This window comes from Camelus dromedarius, chromosome 4 (genome assembly GCF_036321535.1).
Source record: "Camelus dromedarius isolate mCamDro1 chromosome 4, mCamDro1.pat, whole genome shotgun sequence".
Taxonomy (NCBI): Eukaryota; Metazoa; Chordata; class Mammalia; order Artiodactyla; family Camelidae; genus Camelus; species Camelus dromedarius.
Genome location: NC_087439.1, coordinates 18,243,720 through 18,261,340, shown reverse-complemented (window position 1 = coordinate 18,261,340; position 17,621 = coordinate 18,243,720). Strand labels below are relative to the sequence as shown.

Here is a 17,621-nt window from a genome sequence, read left to right as displayed (position 1 = left end):
TCTATTCCTAGTCTTTTGAGGAATCTCCACACTGTTTTCCATAGTGGCTGCACCAAATGCATTCCCACCAGCAGTGTAGGAGGGTTCCCCTTTCTCCACAGCCTCTCCAGCATTTGTCATTTGTGGATTTTTGAATGACGGCCATTCTGACTGGTGTGAGGTGATACCTCATTGTAGTTTTGATTTGCATTTCTCTGATAATTAGTGATATTGAGCATTTTTTCATGTGCTTTTTGATCATTTGTATGTCTTCCATGGAGAATTGCTTGTTTAGGTCTTCTGCCCATTTTTGGATTGGGTTGTTTATTTTTTTCTTACTGAGTCGTATGAGCTGCTTATATATTCTGGAGATCAAGCCTTTGTCGGTTTCACTTGCAAAAATTTTCTCCCATTCCGTAGGTTGTCTTTTTGTTTTACTTATGGTTTCCTTTGCTGTGCAGAAGCTTGTAAGTTTCATTAGGTCCCATTTGTTTATTCTTGCTTTTATTTCTTCTAGGAGAAAATTTTTGAAATGTATGTCAGATAATGTTTTGCCTATGTTTTCCTCTAGGAGGTTTATTGTATCTTGTCTTATGTTTAAGTCTTTAATCCATTTTGAGTTGATTTTTGTATATGGTGTAAGGGAGTGTTCTAGCTTCATTGTTTTACATGCTGCTGTCCAGTTTTCCCAACATCATTTGCTGAAGAGACTGTCTTTATTCCAATGTATATTCTTGCCTCCTTTGTCAAAGATGAGTTGACCAAAAGTTTGTGGGTTCACTTCTGGGCTCTCTATTCTGTTCCATTGGTCTATATGTCTGTTTTGGTACCAATACCATGCTGTCTTGATGACTGTAGCTCTATAGTATTGTCTGAAGTCTGGGAGAGTTATTCCTCTAGCCTCTTTCTTTCTCTTCAGTATTGCTTTAGCAATTCTAGGTCTTTGATGGTTCCATATGAATTTTATTATGACTTTTTCTAGTTCTGTGAAATATGTCCTGGGTAATTGGATAGGGATTGCATTAAATCTGTAGATTGCCTTGGGCAGTGTGACCATTTTAGCAATATTGATTCTTCCAATCCAAGAGCATGGGCTATCTTTCCATTTTTTAGTCTTCTTTAATTTCCTTCATCAATGGTTTATAGTTTTCTGTGTATAATTCTTTCACCTCCTTGGTTAGATTTATTCCCAGATATTTTATTACTTTGGGTGCTATTTTAAAGGGGATTGTTTCTTTACTTTCTTCTTCTGTTGATTTATCGTTAGTGTAAAGAAATGCAACTGATTTTTGAACGTTAATTTTGTAACCTGCTACCTTGCTGAATTCTTCAATCAGCTCTAGTAGCTTTTGTGTGGACCTTTTAGGGTTTTCTATATATAGTAACATGTCATCAGCATATAATGACACTTTTACCTCTTCTTTTCCAATTTGGATCCCTTTTATTTCTTTCTCTTGCCTGACTGCTGTGGCTAGGACTTCCAGGACTATGTTGAATAGGAGTGGTGATAGTGGGCATCCTAGTCTTGTCCCAGATTTTAGTGGGAAGCTTTGAGTTTTTCACCGTTGAGTACTATGCTGGCTGTAGGTTTGTCATAGATAGCTTTTATTATGTTGAGATATGTTCCCTCTATACCCACTTTGGCGAGAGTTTTTATCATAAATGGGTGTTGAATTTTATCAAATGCTTTTTCTGCATCGATTGAGATGATCATGTGGTTTTTGTCCTTTCTCTTGTTGATGTGATGTATTACACTGATTGATTTGTGTATGTTGAACCAGCCTTGTGTCCCTGGGATGAACCCCACTTGGTCATGATGTATAATCTTTTTTATGTGTTGTTGGATTCTATTTGCTAAAATTTTGGTGAGGATTTTGGCGTCTATGTTCATCAGTGATATTGGCCTATAATTCTCTTTTTTTGTAGTGTCTTTGCCTGGTTTTGGTATCAGGGTGATGGTGGCTTCATAGAATGAGTTTGGGAGTATTCCCTCCTTTTCAATCGTCTGGAAGAGTTTGAGAAGGACTGGTATGAGTTCTTCTTTGTATGTTTGGTAGAATTCCCCGGTGAAGCCGTCCGGTCCTGGACTTTTATTCGTAGGGAGGTTTTTAATTGCTATTTCTATTTCCTTTCTAGTGATCAGATTGTTGAAGTGTTCAGATTCTTCTTGATTCAGTTTTGGTGGACAGTATGTTTCCAGAAACTTGTCCATCTCCTCTAGGTTATCCAGTTTGGTTCCATATAGTTTTTCATAATATTCTCGTATGATATTCTGTATTTCTATTTTGTTTGTTGTAATTTCTCCATTTTCCTTTCTTATTTTGCTAATTTGTGCTCTTTTTTCTTCTTTGTGAGTTTGGCCAGAGGTTTGTCGATTTTATTTACTTTTTCAAAAAACCAGCTTTTGGTTTGGTTGATTTTTTCTATGGTCTTGTTAATCTCTATTGTATTTAATTCCTCTCTGATCTTTATTATTTCCTTCCTTCTGCTGCTTTTTGGGGCTTTTTGTTCTTTTTCTAATTCATTCAGGTGGTGGGTTAAATTGTTTCTTTGAGATTGTTCTTCTTTTTTGAGGAAGGCCTGTATCGCTATAAACTTCCCTCTTAGCACTGCCTTTGCTGTGTCCCATAGGTTTTGAGTGGTTGTGCTTTCATTATCATTTGTCTCAAGGTATTTTTTAATTTCAGCTTTGATTTCCTCATTGATCCATTGTTTTTTCAATAACATATTGTTTAATCTCCATGCTTTCCTTTTTTTCTCCTTTGTTTCTCTGTTGTTGATTTCCAGTTTCATGGCATTGTGGTCAGTAAAGATGCTTGAGATAATTTCTATCTTCTTAAAATTGTTGAGGTTTCTTTTGTGCCCAAGTACATGATCGATCCTGGAAAATGTTCCATGTGCACTTGAAAAGAATGTATATCCTATTTTTGGGGGGTGTAATGCTCTGAAAATATCCAGCAAATCTAGTTTTTCTATTGTAGTATTTAATTTCTCTGTTGCCTTGTTTATTTTCTGTCTGGAAGATCTGTCTAGTGATGTTAATGCAGTGTTAAAATCTCCAACTATGATTGTATTCCCATCAATATCCCCCTTTATCTCTGTTAGTAATTCTTGTATGTACTTAGGTGCTCCTATATTGGGTGCATATATATTAATGAGTGTAATATCCTCATCTTGTATCACTCCTTTAATCATTATAAAATGTCCTTCTTTATCTTTCTTTATGGCCTTTGTTTTAAAGTCTATTTTGTCTGAAATCAGTACTGCAACACCTGCTTTTTTTGGCTTTTCCATTTGCATGGAATATCCTTTTCCATCCTTTCACTTTCAATCTATATGTGTCCTTCTCCCTAAAGTGGGTCTCTTGTATGCAGCATATTGAAGGTTCTTGCTTTATTATCCAGTCTGCCACTCTGTGTCTTTTGACTGGAGCATTTAGTCCATTAACATTTACAGTAATTAATGATAGATGTATGTTTATTGCCATTTTGAACTTATCTTTGCAGTTGAATTGGTATATCCTCTTTGTTCCTTTCTTCTTCCTTTTGTGGTTTGGTAATTTTCCTTTGTATTATCATGGATTTTATTTAATTTTTGTGAGTCCTTTGTAAATTTTTGGCTTGTGGTTACCCTTTTTTGTAAATCTGTCAACCCATTACTATAACTGTTTTTATTAAACTGATAGTAACATGATCTCAAACCCATCCTACGTGTTAAAAAAATTTAAAAAAGAAAGAAAAAAATATTCTATATTTCCCTGCCTCCCTCTCCCACTCTCAGTGATTTATATGTCTTCTTTTATAATTTCATGTTTACTTTATTTGTAATTCATGAGTTATCACCTTTCCAGTTGTGTGTTTCTCATTTCTGTAGCATCCTGCTGCTTTTCTATTTAGAATAGCCCTTTCAATATTTCTTTTAGCATGGGTTTAGTGTTGCTAAACTCCTGCAGCTTTTTTTTTTGTCTGTGAAACTATTTCTCCTTCTATCCTCAAGGATAGCCTTGCTGGATAAAGGATCCTAGGCTGCATCTTTTTTTCATTCAGGGCTTTGAATATATCTTGCCACTCCCTTCTGGCCTGTAGTGTTTGTGTAGAGAAATTAGCTGAGAGCCTTATGGGGGTTCCCTTGTAACTTACTCTTTGCTTTTCTCTTGCTGCCTTTAGAATCATTTCTTTATCCTTGACTCTGGCCATCTTGATTATGATATGTCTTGGTGTGGGTCTATTTGGGTTCTTCCTGTTTGGGACCCTCTGAGCTTCCTGTACTTGGAGATCTGATTCCTTCTTTAAGTTTGGGAAGTTTTCAGTCATGATTTCTTCAAAAACCTTTTCAATCCCCTTTGATCTTTCTTCTCCTTCTGGGACCCCTATTATGCGAAGATTGGGACGCTTTATATTATCCCATAGGTCCCTTATGCTATTTTCATTATTTTTTATTTGCTTCTCTTGTAGTTCTTCTGAATGGGTGCTTTCTATTGCCCTGTCTTCCAGATCACTAATTCGTTCCTCTGCATTATCTAGTCGGCTTTGCACAGCTATTAGATCATTCCTCATCTCTGTCAATGAGTTTACCCATTCTACTTGGCTCTTCTTTATAGCTTCAATTTCATTTTTGACATATTTTATATCTCTAAACACTATCTCTTTTAATTCCTTCAGCAATTCGATCACTCCTTTTTTGAAATCTTGATCTAGTAGGCTATCGATGTCTATTTCGTTGATCTTTCTTTCAGGGGATTTCTCTTGTTCTTTTAATTGGGAAAGGTTTTTCTGCTTCTTCATCTTGCTCATACCTCTTTGGCACTGTGGTTTATGGAGTATCAGTTGTTTATTTTGGTCCTTAAGGATTTTATCTATCTGATGCCTATTTAGGAATAAAACTTAGGAAAAAAAGAAAAAAAAATAAGAGAGAGAGAGAAAGAATTTTAAAAGAAGGGAGAAAGAGGGTTTGAAAACAGTGTATAATGAATAATAGAAGAGTGAGTTGAAGCAGAGTATTAATCGGGTTGAGACGTCCTTTTAAAACCTTTACAAAAAAAGGGGGGGGGGGAGAATAGATGTATTTGAAACCTGTGTCTAATCAATAGCAGGACATCAAAACCGAAGAGAAATAGAAATGAATTAAGAAGTACAGATTAAGAGAGTAATAGAAAATAGAACAGGTAAAAACAGATTAAAAAAAAAAGGGGGGGGGGGAGTTGTCGGTGTTCTCCTGGAGTCTGTGTGCTTTTAATGTGAAGTCTTTCTGTCTTCGTCCTGTTTTGGAAGCTCAACTTGCTGTTTTCAGAGGACCTCCGTTGGCGCCCTCTTCTGTGCTGCTCCCAGCCCCTGTTGGCAAGCAGATCGCGCCTCCTCCCAACACTGGGTCAGGTGCAGCTCTCTGCTGTGGGCGGGCGGGTCGCTGCCCCTCCGGATGCCGCAGTCAGATGTTGCAGACTGGCCAGGTAGGAGGGCGGGTCGTGCCCCCTCCCAGCACCTCGGTCAGGGGCTGTGTTCCTGCCTGAAAGGCGGCGGGGGGGCGCTCTCCCTCTACCTGCGCCGCCGGTAGCTCCGCTCTCTGTGCGGCTGCGCCGTTCGCCCTGGTCGGCGCTCCGCAGGTGGGCTCGGGGTAGACCGAGGGACAGCCCTGTCCCTGCTCCGAGCCAGAACCCAGCTCCTTGTTTGTCTTTGTGGAGCAAGTTCTCTGAGGGACCAGGATGGAAGGATCCTATCTGCCCCGGGCTGCAGGCCAGTCTCAGTCTGGCCTTTGAGGCTGCTAAGCCCTTTGGTGTGGATGCAGGTTTCGCCCCCGCCCCCGCCCCCGCCTGAGTGCTCAGCGTGGAGGATATGGCGGCTGTGCCTGAGCCCCGCCTCTCTTCCCCAGAAAACTTCCGCAGGTTTTCAGAGATGGGGGTGTGCACCCTTCCCCCGAGAGCACATCAACCTTGCTGTTTTATGGAGGGCCCAGGTTGTTCTGCCCTGTGCGCCCACAGCCACGGCGCGCAACCCCTTGTGTTCCCCCGGGGCTGCCTCCGTGCAGCCACTTCCGTCCTCCGCCCGGCTTGTGCAGCCTGGCCCTGCCCGCGGCTGCCGGCCCGCGTCTCAGGCTGGGTGTCGGGGGGACGCTCTGTGCCCGTTTAACTTAGTTCTGTTAGTCAAGGGCTGCTCTGTACAGATCCGAGCCTCGGAGGCTCCCCCTCCGTCCCGCTGGCCTCTCAGTTGGAGAGGGGAGACCCAGCGAGCGAGCGCCAGTCCTCCTTTGCCGCTCCCTCCCCGCGGGACCCGTCCCGCGCTGCTTTGCCTTTTGTTCTTTCTTTTTTCCTTTTCTCCTACCAGATTTTTGGCATCTTTATCTTTTGAAGAGGGCGATGTTCTGTCGGAGTTCCACAGGTGCTCTGGTTGGCTGAGTGGTTCTGTAGATGTGGGTCTTGGTGTATTTGTGGAGAGGGTGACCTGCGAGCGTCCTTCTACTCCGCCATCTTCTCCATCTCAAGAAGTCATTTTAATATTTAAAAATATCTCATTTAATAATGAGCTAATTTAATTATTTCAAATTTGGAGTTAATGTCTTTGCATTTTATTTTTTTAAAGTGCAATTTTCCCTTATTATATCTACTATATAAATATATCTACTATAATATGAAAATATAATCCTATGAAAGGATTAATTATAAAAGGATTCATCTTTCTATAATAAATACATCTCTTAATTAAAAAATTATTTACTTTATAAAGATCTAGTTGATTTATAACTTTTCTTTTTTCTTTTTTTTTAAATGGGGGTTCTGGGGCTTGAACCCAGGACTTCATGCATACTAGACATGCACTCTACCACTGAGCTATACCCTTCCCCCATAACTTTTCAATAATACATTTATTACTTAAAACAGGGATGTGGCTACATTATGGCTCAATTAGAAATACAAATGAAATAGAGAATGCTAGTTTCTGGGAATTGCATTAAATAATTGCTTTTGGACTCAGTACTTTGAATTTTCGTAATAGCTTATTCTGGACACATGATTCAACCAGGTAGTATCTATGTAGACCATATATCAAGGCTACTGATAAGTATTTTAATATTATTATTTATGTTTAATTCTCTAATACACCTAGTAATATCTATTTCACCTACCTCTCTGTCTTGTGATTTATTTTTTGTTTTTAGGATCATCATGCCCAAAGGTCATAACATAAGAAAGCCTCTTACACCTCAGGTTGCTTGTTTGACAAGTGAATCTTGCAAACAGCTGGATTTTTTGCCTGACAAACTAAGAGCAAAGCTGCTTCCTTTCCAGAAAGATGGCATCACATTTGCCCTCAGAAGAGATGGCAGGTAAGGTACTTTCTTCTAGACATGCTAAGATGTTAACTCCCTAGCAAGTGTATGAAAAACAACACTCTGAAAAAATTCTTTTTGTGTATGCATAGTCTTCTCATTAATTTCTTTTTACTGGATCATGAGATAATTTCAGGATATGTCTTATTTTGCCTGCATTCTTGAAAGATATTTTAGTTGGCATTACAGCTCTACTTTAATAACCAATTTTTTCTTAGCCCTCTGAAGGTTGTATTCTACTGTCTTCTGGCTTTCATAGTTGCCTTTAAAAGTGTGCTCCCAAGTCTCAGAATGTTACCCCTTCAAGTGACTTACTGATTACAAAGGGAAAAATTACACAAAATGGTCAAGTTTCGTATTGCCAACAGCGGTACAGCTACAGGTATAATGTGATACACAAGAGGTATACAACATTCCTGAGTGGTGTTCTTCCTGGAAATGCTTGACCTGATAATCACGAGGAGACAGTCAAATGAGTTCAACATGTGGGTCATTTTTTCAGAACAACTGACCTGATCTCTTTAAATGATTAAATGTCATGAAAAACCAAGGGAAGTGGTGAGAATGTTCTAAATTGAGAGAGACCTAAGAGCTAGAACATCTGAAACTTATCCATAAACCTTGTTAGATCCTGGATAAGTAAAAAGAAAAGTTTTAGAGGACATTTTTGGGTTAGTGGGGAAAATTTTATCTGGACTCTGTTAGAGTGATATTGTTGAGTGGATGTTGATTATCTTAGATGTGGTAGTGGTGTTGTAGTTGAGTAGAAGAATGTTCTTGTTCCTGGGAAATACATGATAAAGAATTTTGGGATTTAGAATCCTGCTATCTACAGCCTACTTTCTACATTTTCCCAAAAGGGAAGGACATGTATATGTTTGGGGAACCTTTGGGTTATTCAAAATATTAACAGCATGTTAATATTAACATTTGTGTGGTATAAGTGTGTTCATTGTATTACTCTTTTTTGGCTTCTCTGTGAGTTGAAAAATTTTCCAAAACAAATGGAATCTGTAATTTTCATTCCTTTGTTGATCATCTTTTTATTGTATCTGATTTTATTATTTATTTATTTTTAAATTGAAGTATAGTCAGTTTACAATGTTACGTTAGTTTCTGGTGTAAAGCATAGTGATTCAGTTATATGTATATGTATATACACATATATATATATGCCATTTCCTGTGCTTTTTCATTATAAGCTAATACAAGATATTGAATATAGTTCCCTGTTCAACAGTAGGACCTTGTTGTTTACCTATTTGATATATACTAGTTAGTATCTGCAAATCTCAAACTCTCCATTTTTTCTGTCCCCACTTTCTCTGCCCCCCTGATAACCATGTTTGTTTTCTATGTGAGTCTGTTTCTGTTTTGTAAATAAGTTCATTTGTCTTTTTGTTTTAAGATGCCATGTATAAGTGATATATTGTATTTGTCTTTCTCTTTCTAGCTTACTTCACTTAGTATTATAATGTCTAGATCCACTCATGTTAGTGCAAATCGTATTATTTAATTCTTTTTTATGGCTGAGTAGTATTCCATTGTGTATATATACCACAACTTCTTTATCCATTCATCTTTCGATGGACATTTGGGTTGCTTCCATGTCTTGGCTATTGTAAATAGTGCTACTCTGAACATTGGGGTGGGTGCAGGTGTCTCTGCAGAATAGTTTCCTTCAGATATATGCCCAGGAATGGTATTGCTGGATATGTGGTAAGTCTATTTTTAATTTTTTAAGGAGTCTCCATACTGTTTTCCATAATCGCTACACTAAACTACATTCCCACCAACAGTATAGGAGGGTCCCCTTTTCTCTACACCCTCCACAGTATTTTATCTGTATCTGATTTTTAAGTTTTCTGTCTTTGGAGTTCTGTGGTTTCACTATAATTTATTCTATATGGTTTTCTTTTTGTTTATTCTGCTTGGGATTACTGTACATTTTAAATCTGGAATTTGTGTCATCTTGATTCTGGAAAATTCTTACTCTTCAAATATTGATTCTCACCCATTCTTTTTGTTATCTTCTGCGATTCCAATTAGACTCATTCTTGACCTTTTCACTTTATCCTATGCTTCCATTAATATCTCTTATTTTCTGTGTCTATTTGTGCTACATTATGGCTGTTTTTAAAGATCTCTTTTACAGTTTATGATTCAGCTGTCCTGATCTGTTAACTCACCTATTTAGTTTTTAGAGGACTTGTTAAAAATGATGTATAACATACATGGAAAAAAGTGTGTAGATGATAAGCATACAACTTGAAGATTTTTCACAGTATAGTCATCACCAAAATTAAGAAATAGAACATCACCCACATTCCAAAAACCTTCTTTTTGCCCCCTCCCAATCACTACTGCCTCCCTCCTTTCCAAAGGTAATACCATGATGTCTCACAGGACAGATTACTTTAACATGTTCAACTATATCATTATAATTATTCACATATACTTCTTTGACTCAACATCCTCGTGAGATCCTTCCATAGTGTTGCATATAGTTCTAATTGGTTCATTCTCGTTGCTATATAAAATTCCATTGTGTAAATAATACCATAATTTATTTATTTACTCTACTGTTGATGAGCAGTTGGATTTTTTCTAATTTGGGGCTCTTACAAATAACAGTACTGTGAAAATTCTTACACAAATCTTTTGGTAAACATATATACACATTTCTGTTGCGCATTTATCGGAAGAATTGTTGAGTCATGGATATGCATATACTCTACTAAATAAATGCTGCCTGTATGAGTTTGCCAGGGCTGTCATAACGAAGTACCATAACTGGGTGGGTTAAACAACCAAAATTTATTGTCTCACAGTTCTGAAGGCTAGAATTCCAAAATCAAGGTGTTGGCTCTTTCTTGGGGATGTGGGGGAAGGCTCTATTCCAGGTCTCTCTCCTTGGCTTCTAGATGGCTATCTTCTTCCAGTGTCTTTGCATGTCATCTTCCCTCTGTGTCAAAATAATTCCCTTTCTATAAGGACATCAGTCATACTGGATTTGGGCACACCTAATGACCTGATTTTCACTGATTACATTGGCAAGACCGTGTTTCCAAATCAAGTCACATTCTGAGATGATTGGTGGTAAGATTTCAACATATGAATTTTGGAGGACACAATTCAACTTATAACTTAGTCAAACATTTTTCAAAGTGGATGTACCATTTTATGCTTGTATCAACAGTGTGTAAGATTTCCAGTTGTTCCACGTCCTCACCAATACTTCATATTGCTTATCTTTAAGTACATTTTAGGTATTCTGGTGGGTATATAGTGGTATCCATTGAATTTTCATTTACATTTTTCTGATGACAAATGAAATTTAACACCTTTTCATATGCTTATTAGCCAGTTGGATATCCTCTTTTGTTGGATATCCATGTCTTATTCGTTTTTCTATAAAGTTGCTGCCTGCCTTTTTCTTATCATTGTCTTTTATCAGATTTATGTTCTGGGTGAGTCTTTTGTCAGGTATATGTGTTGTAAATGAGTGTTCTCAGCCTATGGCTTGCCTTTTCACTGTTTGAATGGTGCCCTTTGATAAGCAGAAGTTCTCAGTTTTAGTGTTGTGTTAAATACTCTTTATTGGTATTGGTCTTTTATGGCTGGCACTTTTCACATCCTATTTTAGAAATTATTTTCTACTCCAGAGTTGTGAAGATGATTTCCTGTGTTTTCTTATAAATTTTTTTTGTTTTATTTTCACATTTCAATCTACAATCTACTTGGAATTGATTTTTTGTATATGGTATGATGTAGGGGTGATGGTGGACTGATGGGTTATTTATTTATTTGTTTACTATTGTATATGGACATATGATTGATCCATCACAGTTTATTGAAAAGACCAGCTTTTCCCTCACTGCACTAGAGTGTCACTTTTGTCATAAATCAAGTAATTTTGTTTGTATCTTTCTAGATAAGTATTGTCTAATAGAACTTTCTGCCATGATGGAGATGTTCATGTATGTATTATTCAATTCAGTAGTTGTTAGCTACTTGAGGCTCCTGAGGTTTTGAAATGTGGCTAGTGCTGCTAAGGACTGAATTTTTAATTTTAACTAATTTTAATCTGTTCAAATTTAAATAGCCACATATGTTTAGTCTCTACTGTATGGGATAGTGTAGTTGTAAGTTCTCTGTTCTATTTGCCTGATTGCCAGCCTTTGTGTCAGTAACTTTTTTTTTTTTTTTTTTTTTAGTATTTTTTCTTTTTTCTTTTTATGAGGGGGTGGGGGAGGAAGGTGATTAGGTTCACTTATTTATTTATTCTAATAGAGTTACTGGGGATTGAACTCAGGACCTTGTGCATGCTAAGCACACACTTTTCCCCTGAGCAGCATCCTCCCCCCAAGTACTTCCTAATTACTATAACTTTATAATAGATATTTTAGTGTAAGATAACATTAACATTCCAGCTTTGTTTTTTCAGAATTACCTTGGGTGTTGTTGACTCTTTGCATTTCCTATAAATTGTAGAACTCATGTGTCAATTTTCACAAAAAAAGTCACTGAAATTGTGAATGGGATTGTTTTGTATCTATAAATTAGTTTGGAGAGAATGGGTATCTTTATAATTTAGAGTACTTTAATCCATAAATGTGACTTGTTCTTCCATTTCTCTAATTACTCTCCATTTACTTTCATCTAAATTATTCCTCCCCTTATTTAATTTCTTTTTCAAGTAGGTTTTATAGTTTCCAATGTATAGTTCTTTCACATATATCATTAAATTTATTGCTAGGTACTTAATAGTTTTGGTGGTGGTATATATTATTTTCCCCTCCTCTTGCTGTTTCTCTTTGTTCAGCTGTTCAAAATATTACTACATTATGCTTGAGTGTGGTTTGCTTTGCATTTATACTTCTAATACCTCTAAATCTGGGTTGATTTCACTCATTAGTTCTAGATAATTCTCAGTTGTTATCTCTTCAGGTATTATTTTTGGTCATTCTTAATCCTCTTTGCCTTCAGTTATATCTGTGTTAGACCTTTTCTTAGTGTGCCATATGTCTCATCTTCTTTTCTGTATTTTCTAATTTTTTTAAATTTCTGTGCTTCAGTTGAATATTTTTGTTTACAAGTTGAGTATTCTCATTTTCTAATACTATCTTTTGCTGTTAAATTAATCTGCTGACTTCACTTAAGGTAGAGACCTTCACTCAAAATACTTGAAACCAAAACCCATGCAACATGTCTGAAACAAGCTGAATTTATTACTCGCTAAGCAAGGGAGAATTGTGCATGTTAGACATGGGCTCTTTAAACAAAGCAATTAGTATTGTATCTGGTTTGGGGGAAGTCTACAGACCTTAAAAAGCAGAAGTGTTCAAAAATTTGCTGAATTTCAGAGTATAGTTTAGAGATTAGCTGACTAACGCCAAAGAACAGTCAGTCCTTTCCTTTCTTGAAATTGGAGAATAGGAACATTTTATTTTCTGTTCTTAATGTCAGATAGTGTATTTTTAAGTCCTGAAATATCCAATTTCTACCTGCCTGGTTATGTTGATGGTATCTTATTTCTTGACATGTTTTAATTACACTTCTTACTTCTGTAAATATTTAGAACATTCTTACTTTACATATCTGAAGTCCACTGGAGGCTAATTTTGCTTTTTATTATTGTTTATGATGGCTTATCTCCCAAAGTATTTGCTAATTAAAAATTTTTTTACTTGAGTTACAGTCAGTTTATAATGTTCTGTCAATTTCTGGTGTACAAAAAATTTTGTTTTAATAATTAGGTAATCTTGATCTCTGGGAATCTTTAGAGACCTAAGTAGTGGGTAAAACCTTCTAGGGAGGATTTGCAAAATTAAGTCCTTGGTTTAAGGTTTCCCAGGTCACATAGGCAGGATAAATTCAAAATCTCAAATTCATTTTTAGATAAGATTATGATTATGAATTTTGGTCATTAATTTTTTCCTCATCCCAAATGTTAAGTTTCCTTACTGGCTTTTTAAAAAATTTATGTATAATTAAATTTAATGAAATGCACAAGTTTTAGGTATGCAGTTCAGTGAATTCCGATATATGTATACCTCTGTGTTTTCAAACACCAGTCAAATTATAGAATACACCCATTGCCCAGAACAGGCCTCTTCTTTAATCAGTTGCATCCCCTGAATTAGGCAACTTCTGATCTGACTTCTATCACCAGAATGTACTTTTTAATAAACAATTGCTCAGTTTTTTTGAACTTTCTATTTTGAAAGAATTTCAGCTTATAGGAAAATTAATAAGAGAAGTATAGAAGTTACTTCCATATACCTTTTATCTAGTGTAACTAATTTTTACCATTTTACCATTTTTCCTTTATTTTTTAATTCGTTCCCTCCCTTTGTGTGTGTCTCTCTGTTTACACACACACACACACATACACACACATGCTTTTAGTATTTTTTTTCTGACTCACTTGAGAGAATGTTACATATGTCATGCTCCTTAACCTACAACATTTCAGTATAGTACGCAGATTTTAAGAACAAGGATAGCCTCTAACATAGCCACAGTACAGTTATCAAATTCAGGAAATTTAACTTGTATACCATTCTTTAATCTACATACCTGTTGTCAGTTGTACCAGTAATATCCTTAGAGCGTTTTTTTTCCTTTTAACAGAAGATCCAGTCTCTGATCACTGTTTGCATTTAGTAATACCTCTTTCTTTCCTTTAGTGTAAGACACTTTCCTCAGTCTTTCATGATGCTAGTTTTTTGTTTGTTTGTTTGTTTGTTTTTTGAAGAATAGAGGCCTGTTTATTTAATAGAATGTTTCTCAGTTTCTTTTACTGTTTTCATGGCAGGATTTAGATTATGCAGCCCTTTCTGAATTAGAACATAAGTAAGATCAAGGTCTTGTCCTTGTCAGGTTATCACTTTTGAAGGGACACTTTTAATGGTGAACCCTCACTGGAAGTATTAATTTTGATTGCTAGTCAAAGTGTAGTAGTTTCTCAACCTTATATATAGAACTATTTTTCTCTCAATCCTTGCCTGTTTTACAAACAACTAACATGAGATGTTAAGACCATGCAAATATGCTTCTCTTTATCCAATTTTTCCTCTTGGATTTAGCATTTATGGATGATTCTTGCTCAAAATAATTTTTGCCATGATAGTTGTTAAAATGTTGATTTATTAATTGGCATTGTACTCTAAGGAAGAGCCCTTCTTCTGCCCCAGCAATTTTTCTCTCTCTCTCTGCCCATCCATCTATGTATCCTTCCTCAGGATACACTCATGGATTCCTACATATTCTATGGGTTATAATCCTTTACTGTACCATAACTTACTATGTCAAGTTTGAAATTTTTTTAACAGAGTCATACAGTTTACTTGTGTCTGACTTCTTTGGTTCAACTTGTTTTTGAGATTCATATGTGTTGTTTTGATCTCTGAATATAGGACAGTCATTTTGTTCATTCACTTGCTGACGGACATTTGGGCTGGTTCTAGTTTAGGGGTCTTATGAATAAAGATAGTACTAGCATTCTTGGACAAGTCCTGTTTTGGGCATGTTTTCAATTCTTTTGCTAGGTTTTAGGGTAGGTGTCTGTTTAACTTTTAAGAATACTGTCCACCTTTTTTTCCATCCCATCAGGCTATATATGAGAGTTCTAGACGCTTCAAGTCTTTGACTTTTGATATTGTCAGCTTTTATTATTCTAGTCATCCAAAATGAATGCATCTTCAAGTGGTAGCTCATTGTATTTCAACTCATATTTTCCTAATGACTAATGATATTGGAATCTTTCCCTGTGGTGATCTGTCTGTATGAGATGTTTATCTTATGTTAATGTCTTGCCCATGTTTTATTATTGATTTGGAGGAGTTATTTTTTATATTCTGTGTACAGGACCTTTGCCAGCTATATATAAGGAGTATTTTTCCCAGTCTGTAGCTTACATCTTAGTTTTTCTTACTATAATCCTTTGATGAACAGAAATTTTAAATTTTGATAAAATCCAACTTATCCAGCTTTTCTTATGTGGCTAATGCTTTTTATGTTGTCACCAATGAGTCTCTTCCTTCCCCAAGATCACAAATAAGATCTCCTATGTTTTATATTGGAAGCTTTATAGTTACAGCTTTTCTGTTTTGATATATGATTCATCTCAAATTTTTATAGATGGAATAAGATAAGAGTTCTAGGTTCAGATTTCTTTCATCCTGATATCTGTTATTCCAGCACCATCTGTAAGAAAGTCTGTTCTTTCCCACAAATGACCTAGGCGCCCTTGCGACAAAGCAATAGACCATACAATTGTAAATATATTGTTTCCCGTTGGTTTTACTTTGCCATGTATCTTTCTGTTGTCACCCCTTTTCTGTATTCACTTATGTTGTAGCTTTCTTAGGCTCATGTTTTGTTGAGGAATCTCATTTCCATGGTCTACTTTGTGTAAATCTAAGATCATACTCCGATTGCTCTGCTTTGCTGTTTAAGTCTTTTTTGGTTCCCTGTTGATGGTGTCTGCAGAAGCCTTCCTTGTGATTTGTGGCTGTATCACTCATCTGTTACTCTTGGTTTGACTTTCTCTTGTTTCTGGTCATTGTAAATTTTTCTTATTTTTCTTCAGCACAGCTTTGCATTTTAAAAGATAGTATTTTATCTAATTTAGTATTTCTAGGTGTTTTCAAAGGGAAGAGTTCTTAGAATATCTAAACCACCACGGTACTGGGAGCAGAAATCTTACTGTTAAATTTTCATTTAGGATTATATTCTTTATCATTATAAGATATCCTTATAAAACTACTTAATTCTTTCCTTTTGTACTCTAAATTTAGTCTTGTGTAATTAATATCCCAATAACTCTTTGTTTTCTGACCATATTTTGCTAGCATACCTTTAATAATCTATTTTTAACATTTTTGAGATACTTCCTTTAGATGAGTTTTTAAATTCCAAAGTTAGATACAGTAGATCCTTCTTGCTTACCTATTTTATGTATAGTAGTTTGTATCTGTTAATCCAATACCCCTAATTGGTCCTTGCCTCCTTTGGTAACAAGTTTGTTTTCCATATCTATGAGTCCGTTCTGTATATAAGTTCATTTGTGTTATTTTTTTAGATTCCACATATGAATGATATCATACAGTCTTTGTCTTTCTCTGATATATTTCACTAAGCATAATATTCTCTAGGTCCATCCACATTACTGCAACTGGTAGTATTTCATTCTTTTATGGCTGAGTGGTATTACATTGTATGTATGTGTGTGTGAGTGACAGAGAGAGAGAGAGAGTTTGTGTGTATCACATCTTAAACCAATCATTTGTTGATGGGCACTTGAGTTGCTTCCATGTCTTAGCTATTGTAAATGGTGCTGCTATGAACGTTGGGGTGCATGTATCTTTTTTAATTAGTGTTTTTGTTTTTTCCAGATATATTCTCAGAAGTGAATTGCTAGATCATATGATACTTGTATTTTTAGTTTTCTAAGTCACCTCCATACTGTTTTCCATGGTGGCATAATTACATTCCCACCAACAGTGTATGAGGGTTTCCTTTTCTCCACATCCTCTCTAGTATTTGTTATTTGTAGACTCGTTAGTGATGGCCATTCTGAAAGGTGTGAGGTGATACCTCATTGTGGTTTGGTTTGTATTACTTTAATAATTAGTGATGTTGAAAATCTTTCCATGTGCCTGTTAGCCATCTGCATGTTGTCTTTGGAGAAATGTCTATTCAAGTCTTCTGTCCATTTTTAGATTGGAATTTTTTTTTATATAGAGTTATATGAGTTGTTTGTATATTTTAGATATTAACCCCTTTTGAGACACAACATTTGCAAGTATTTTCTCCCATCCTGTAGATTGTCTTTTTGTTTTGTTGATGGTTTCCATGCTGTGCAAAAGCTTTTAAGTTTAATTAGGTCCCGTTTATTTCTTTTTGCTTTTATTTCTTTTCCCTTAGGATATTGATCCAAGAAAACATTGCTACCATTTATGTCAATGAGTATTTTTTCTGTGTTCTCTTCTAGGAGTTTTATGATATCATGTTTGTGATGCTATTGTTGTATGAATTTATTTCTTTTGATTATATTACCTGAGTCAAAAGAAATCAACATAGCAGGGTAGCAAGACACCTATCCTGGCCTCACTGTGCTTGCCCAATTTGGGCTTTGTCATTGAGCCTGGCCTCTGCTTCTTCTTGAAGCCAGACTGGACCCAGGGATCCTCTGGCTGCCAGTCTACCTTGTGTCTTGTGTTGATTTAAAGAAGGGATTCTTGGCAACTCAATCCTCTCCCCACCCCCTACATTGGAACTGTGTCCTCCTCTTTTGTTTTGTTTCCCTGCGATGT

At 36.1% G+C, this 17,621-nt stretch overlaps 1 protein-coding gene across 2 annotated transcripts in view; it reads left to right on the top strand.

Moving 5' to 3' along the window:
* ZRANB3 (zinc finger RANBP2-type containing 3) overlaps positions 1-17,621 on the top strand; it is a 209,619-nt gene that overhangs the window by 17,587 nt on the left and 174,411 nt on the right. For both annotated transcript variants that reach the window (XM_031451316.2, XM_010984029.3), the window contains exon 2: positions 7,129-7,296. In XM_031451316.2, coding sequence (XP_031307176.2) covers positions 7,136-7,296 — 161 coding nt within the window. In that variant the 5' untranslated portion in view covers positions 7,129-7,135. The remainder of the gene's footprint in view (positions 1-7,128; positions 7,297-17,621) is intronic.